Source organism: Chrysochloris asiatica, unplaced genomic scaffold (assembly GCF_000296735.1).
Source record: "Chrysochloris asiatica unplaced genomic scaffold, ChrAsi1.0 scaffold00036, whole genome shotgun sequence".
NCBI lineage: Eukaryota > Metazoa > Chordata > Mammalia > Afrosoricida > Chrysochloridae > Chrysochloris > Chrysochloris asiatica.
The window spans coordinates 6,454,452-6,461,710 of NW_006408554.1; the positions used below are offsets into that span (position 1 = coordinate 6,454,452).

Below are 7,259 nucleotides of genomic sequence, written 5' to 3' on the forward strand. Positions count from 1 at the left end.
CCCGATTTGTAAACACTATGCTACCACTACCTACAAAGTCAACCCTTTGAGTCAATGGAATGTAAATCAGAAATGTTAATATTTATAAAGTGTATTGTTTAGCTTTTATGTAAAGTATTTCACTTTCTCTTATCACATTTCTGGGGGAGTTCACCACCTATTTGTTGCTTACTCAGTGCCGATGAGTCTGTTCTAACTCAGTGACCCTGCTTAGGGTTTCCGTGGAGCAGCTGGTGGATTTGAACTGCCAACCTTGAGTTTCACAGTCCAGTGCTAATCCTTCAGCACCATACCAGGAGTCCAAAGACTCCTATATTGTTGTTAAGTGCTGTAGAGTCGATTCCAACTCATAGCTACACTGTCTAGGGTTTCTGAGGAGCAGCACTATAGTGAGTTTGAACCGCCGAACTTGTGGTTCAAACCGACCTTGTGGTCCAGTGCTTATCTTACAGTGTCACACAAGGACTCCTATATAAGACCTCAAATGTTAATGACTTTTTTTTCTCCATAAGTGAGTGGATTTGTTTTCTCTGTGCACATTGGTTGGTTTAAATTTCATAAATCTAAATAGAAGTTTTCTTTTAAAATCAATTTAAAAGGGAATATTAAAGTAGTATGCAGAAGAGGAAGTTTGTGCAAGTTGTATGTTTGTCTTACCATGTGTTAAAGTTTTGAGATTTTAAAGTGTATTATTTACATATGGGAAAAAATGAACTCCATTAGTTTTGGTAGTTTGCCTTTAAAAATAATTGCTGCTGAATCTCCAAGTGAACAGAATTACAGCAATTGTGCTAGAATAATAGAGAAGTTGATGTTTTTGCATCAGAGCTGTCACGTCTGTTGAGAAATTGTCAGAATTTTGAGTGACATTGACAAAGCAAAATAGTATATTTACTAAAATGAAAATGCAATGTAGGTATCGTCTTAAGTTACAGATTTTGGATATGTGCTCAAGTTAGGGTTCTGCAACTTGTTAATGAGGTATCCACATGCATATTATTTAACTTCTCAGAATATAAATTTACAGAAAGTACCTGTCAAAAGCAGCTCCTTAGGTTACTCTGAGAATTAATTTATATGAGGGGACTTCCAAAAGTTCATGGAAAACTTCTATTATCTTTAATTCCTTTTTCCATGAACTTTTGGAAGCTCCCTCCTATGTGTAATGCCTGGTTCAAGTGCTTGGCTTATAGAAACAATCAGTGAATAAATAGTAGCTATTATTTTTCCTTCAAAATTTATTAAAGCAAGATAATGGTGGTGGTTATGTGCTATGAAGTTGGTTCCTACTCTTAGTGACCCTGTATAGATTTTCTGAGGCAGTAAATCTTAATGGGAACAGAAAGCCTCATTATGCTACCAGAGCTCCTCAGAGTAGAACACTGGAAGATACATTTTTATGTGAGAGAAGGGCCCAATACTTAGCATCTAGAGAGATTATATGTAGGTACAGAAAAGGTTTATAAAGAATTAGTTGGTTTTAGCAAGATGTATAGAGGAAGACCCCCAACGAGATGGATTGGCCAGGTGGCATCATTGATGATGCCAGTGTGGCAGCGGTAGTGAGGTTGGCCCAGGATCAGACATTGTTTCGTTCTGCTATGCACGGGGTGGCTATGAGTCGGTTCCGACTCGATGGCACCTGACAACAACAACAACAGGATGATGTATGAGTTTAATAATATCTAGGAAACAATGTTAACAAAAATTATTTGTGAGTTTTAAAATCATAGTTTTATTACAGTCAGTCCTCATAATGCAAATCCTAGTCTAATGGTTTCATATTTGAGTTAGGAAATTTTGAATATTTGAAAAAGTAAACATGCTGAGGAATTTCTTTGAAAGTGTGAACATAGAAGAACAGTGAGGAGTTCCCAAGAGAAATGTTTCCTACTTTCTGACTTTCCAGATGTTGAGAACTCTTAAATTTGTGTTGCGCTACTTGTAGCAACAGTTACAATTATAACCATCTTAGAACAGTTTTGGAGTTGTGTGTTTTTATGTATGACCTAATACCACTATATTCTTTGCTGTCCCTGTTGTTGTTAAGTGCCGTCGAGTTGGGTCCGACCCATAGCGACCCTGTATAGGGTTTCCAAGGAGCAGCTGGAGATCTTGAACTGCCAACCTTACAGTTCAAACGGCTTTGCAGTCTGGCGCGTTAACCCACAGCGCCACGCCAGGACTCCTTCCCCTTTTTTAAAGAGCTTTATATCAGCTGGGGAATAAGCAGAGTTTGGAGTCCTGGTGTGACAGCTCTGTGGTTTAATGCACTGGACTGCAAAGTTGATTTGAACCACTGTTCAAGCTCCCCAGCCACTCGTGGGAAACCCTGTACAGGGTTGCTATGGGTCAGACTCAACAGCACTTAACAACAACAAGAGGCAGAATTTGATATTCAAAAATTGTCTTTACCTTTCAGGCATCTAGTTCATGTAGTAGTCACACATTTCTCTAATGAATACAAAAAGAGTTAACATCTCTGTATAATGAGAAAAGATTACCAAGCACCAACTGGTCACCACTTAATTAAAGAAATTTTATGAGATCCGTGGTATTGCGTACAACATAGAATTAAATAATTCATTAGAGTTTTGTGGTAACCTGTGTAAGGTATGTCTGAATAATTCCCATTTTTCCTTGTGGATGGAGAGCAGTGGTATTAGTGATATGCCTAGTAGTAAACTCAGTTATTTTTACTTTGTGTGTGTCTTAGTTTCTTAGCACTGCCGCTTTAACAGAATTGTATTTTTTTTTTACAGTTTAGAAATCTTCAAGTACAAATTTAGGATACTGCTTCTAGGAGGAGAGGCTATCTTTTCTATAGGGTAGGAATAACCTTGTCTCTTTCTCACTTCCTCAGTTCCTTGGCAAAGACAATATGGTATTAGTCTTTACCATTTGTACACACTTCTGTGCCTAATCTGCTTGTTTATATCTCAAGTGATTGCAAAGTTTTGTACTTGGCTTGTATGTTTATTTTAACTGGTATTTATTTAGTAATACTGATGGACCACCTAATGTGTACCAGAAACCATACTAGGCTCTGAGAATACAGAGATGAACAGAAGCAGGCATGGTCTCAGCTATTGTGGAGTTTACTTTTACTGATGGGCAAGAGAAAAATTAGTGACATAAGTATACCCAGGTATGTGTTTTAAGAGAGGATGAATGAAAAAGAGGAAGACCCTCAATGAGATGGATTGACACAGTGACTACAGCAGTGGGCTCAAACATAGCATCAGTTGTGAGGATGATGTAGAACCGGACAGTGTTTTGTTCTGTTGTGTGTATGGTTATCATGAGTTAGAACCGACTCCATGGTACCAAACAACAGCATGCATTTTGAGGAAAAGGGACACAGTTCTCTGAGATAATGTATGTAACAAAGGAAAGGACATATTTTTATGTGACTAACGCATGTATTATGATTCTTTGCAAACTGTGCAACCTCCTCACATGTAGTTTCCTATGCTACCAGGGTTCCTTTCAGTGAGCTTTGGGATCTTTTATTTTCTAACAAGATATAAGCTTTTCAAGAACACTGCCTCATTCTCTACCCCAGTAAAAACAAAAAAGTTCTTTATCTTAGGTATCCCCGTTGCACAAGCTTTTAACATTGATTTTCCACAGTATATTTTTTTTCAGTGCTGTATTTTTATACCTGTTGTTAAATGCTGTTGAGTCAGTTCCAATGCATAGCGACCCCGTATAGGGTTTCTGAGGAGCAATTGGGTTTGAACGGCCGAACCACCAACTGTGGTTCACAGTCTACTGCTTATCCTACATTGCCACAACAGGACTCTTCACTTACTATCTCATTATCCAGCGTTTCACATTTACATCAACAGTGGGGAAAAGAAGTACTATTTTGCACATTAACGATGCACATCTGGCAGTAACAGACACCAACGTATGAGGAGATATAACGCTGACTTTGATGATTAAGGCTGTGTGTCATGTTTGCCTACCCTGATATTTCCCAGTGGTTTGGTTGTTGTGTTGTTTGTACGTGACATCAAGTTGGTTCCAACTCAGTGAACCTGTATAGGATTTCCAAGGAGTGGCTGGTGGGTTTGAACTGCCAACCCTGCAGTTAGCAGCCCAGTGTTTATCCTACAGCATCACATCAGGTCTCTGGAATGATACAGTTTGGCAGTTATGAAATGATGTTGTTATCTTCCTTTGGAAATCTGATCTAGCCATCTTCCATTTTCACATCAGAAACACTGGGTTTTGCATAATGACCTTTTCTTTGGAACCCTACCACGATGATAAGTGAGAAGTGGGTGTATTATTTTACCTATCTTTCTCCCCGTTATCACTCATCATTGTTCTTTCTTGACTATCACAGTGTCTGGTACCTATAAGGATTGGATAAGCATTCTGTTTTCTGTTCTGTCTACTTTATAATTGATTACCCATTTATTGAGCACTTAACTTTGCCATGTGTGTGGGAGATCCTGACACACACACACACACAACACCCTACCTTTGAGCTTTTTATTCATTTTACACATGTTAACTGTGCCTTCTTTTATTAACGTGCGTGAATTTTTTTTTTCTTTGATAACACCTTTGTATTATTTGTACCGATCTAGAGTCAAGAATCACTGCTTACTAGAACTTCAGAGTGTCGCTTTTGAAATCTTTAAACTAGGTGAACTGCACAACTTCTTGTAAACTGCAGGCTGCCATGTTGAAATGTGTTCACTCCCAAGTTCAACTCCTTGGTTGTCGGGGATTCCCACTGTGCCTGTCAAGAGTGCCACAGAGCTAGGGTTTCCTTGGTTAGAGTCCAAGGCAAAGCTTTGTAATGATTTTCTTCTGATTTACATACTAACTTGAATCTTTTTTCTTTCTAGATTACAGCAAAGGCATCTATCATTTTTGTTACTCTTCAGTACAATGTTACAGTCCCTACAACAGGTAGGTACTTTTCTTTTAGAAATTTCTATTAAGTAGAAGAGTTTAGTTAAACAAGCAAGGAAACATTTATGAATATTAGGTATAGCATTAATCCTCACAAATCTCATCCATGATTATTTTGATGATCATTGTAATGCAAGAGCTGACATTGTTGGTTGACTTCATCCCATGCATCTTATAAAAAAATATTTTATAAGTGTGATGTTTATATATTGTTACAGATGAGCTTGAAGTTTCATTAAAATGATTTTTTTTTGGTTGCCTTCTCTGCCCTCTGATCTTTTCATGTGAAAATTCTAAGAATAAATATTTAAATTTTACTTAAAGTGCCCTCGTTGAGTGAGGACCTCTAAAGACACAGTGGTCAGGTTTAATTTTCTAATTTAAGATTCATATTCTTGACTTGTACTAACAATCCTGGCGTGGCACTGTGGGATAAAGCACTGGATGAACAATAGATCAGGCTGAACAACAGGTCAGTGGTTCAAACTCGGCAGTCGCTCCTTGGAAACACTATGTAGGGTCCTGTGAGTTAGAACCAACTTGACGGCACTTATCAACAGCAACAATTCTTTTTTTTTTAAAGCTTTTATTGTGAATTGAGTGGAGGTTTACTGCGCAGAACATCAGTTCTACATTCAGTAAATCACTGCACTGATGACAATCCCCTTCATGCACCATCGGCTAACAGTATTTCATCTATTAACCTTTTTTTTTAATGTACACATATCACATTGAAAATACATATTTTGTTTAAATGTCCAAAGGGCACATTTTTCAAGCCAACCTCCTGCCCGCAGGCACACTACCTTTCTCAGACCCTGGGCCCATAGTCCTCTGCTGCTCTGTCTCTCTATGCCATTGCCTCTGACACCATCTCTGTTGCCGCTTTTCTGGTTAGGATCCTTCGCTTCTCTAATGTTCTTTGCTCTTGATGGTCTTAGGGTCCTCTGTTCCTGAAACAGCTACTCCACCCCACCCCTATCTTTTAGTTACATCTCTTCCACATTTATAGTTGTGACCATTGCTATTAGTCCTGATAACAGTTACTTACAATTGAATCATAAAATCCTATCTCCATCATTGCCAGACCCATCTGGACAAGAGGAAAATTATTCTGTGGGGAGTTTATCTACTCCCCTTGTTCTGACACTAATCAACCTCATGATAGCTTGAAAACCCTATGGAATCGTTCTGCTTTGTTGTATAGTGTCACTATGAATCAGAAGAGTCTCATCAGCAGTGGACTTGGTTGTTTGGGTTTGGGTAAAATGAGAAAGATAAAAGCAAAAAAAAAATAACATATATTGGCAGGATGTGGGGAAATTGGAACCTATTGGAGTCCTGGTGTGACGCTGTAGCATAAGCAGTGGGCTGTTAACCACGAGGTTGGTAGTTCAAATCCACCAGCTGCACCCTGAAATCCCTATACAGGGTCGCGATGGTGTGGCGCTGTGAGCTAATGCATCAGACTGCAGTGTTGTTTGAACTGCAAAGTTGGTGCTTCAAGCTCACCAGCTGCTCCTTGGAAACCCTATAAGGGTTGCTATAGGTCAGAATCAACTCGACGGCACTTAAAAACAATACAACATGACTCAGTGGCACTTAACCACAATATCCATTGCTGGTGTGAATGCAGAATGATACAGATGTTGTAGAAAACAGTGTGGCACTTCCTCAAAAAACTATCAGTAGAACTACTATGTTGTTGTTTGTTGTTAAGTGCCATCAAGTGGTTTTTGACTTATAGCAACCCTAAGTAGGGTTTCTGAGGAGCAGCTGGTAGACCTGAACCCCTGACCATGCAGTTAGCAGTCCAGTGTTTATCCTACAAAGCTACACCAGAACTACCATAGTTGTTTTTGTTGTTAAGTGCCATCCAATGGATTCTGACTCATAGTGGCCCCGTACTGGGTTTCCAAGGAGAACCCGGTGAGTTTGAGCCATCATCCTTGTAGTTCAAAGTGACCTTGCAGTCCAGGGCTTATTCTACAGTGCTGTGCAAGGAGCGGCTGGTGGGTTTGAACTGATGACCTTGTGTGAACCGATGACCTACAGCGCTGTACCAGGAGTCCTCATAACTACCATGTGATCCAGCAATTCCCATTTCTAGATATGTGCCCTAAAGATTTGAAAACAGAGACTCAAAAAGAGGTCGTTGTAGCGCTATTCGCAGTAACCAAAAGGTGGAAACAACCAAATGTATAACAACTAATGAATGGATCGACAAAATGTGGTACAAACATACAGTGAAATAATATTAGCCAGTTGTCGTCGTCAGGTGCCATTGAGTTGGAACCGACTCATAGCGACCCCATGCACAGCAGAAC

At 39.2% G+C, this 7,259-nt stretch overlaps 1 protein-coding gene across 2 annotated transcripts in view; it reads left to right on the plus strand.

Annotated features, from left to right (window-relative positions):
• Positions 1-7,259, plus strand: part of TRAM1 (translocation associated membrane protein 1) — a 40,214-nt gene that overhangs the window by 2,751 nt on the left and 30,204 nt on the right. For both annotated transcript variants that reach the window (XM_006860029.1, XM_006860030.1), the window contains one exon: positions 4,866-4,929. In XM_006860029.1, the coding sequence (XP_006860091.1) occupies positions 4,866-4,929 (64 nt within the window). The remainder of the gene's footprint in view (positions 1-4,865; positions 4,930-7,259) is intronic.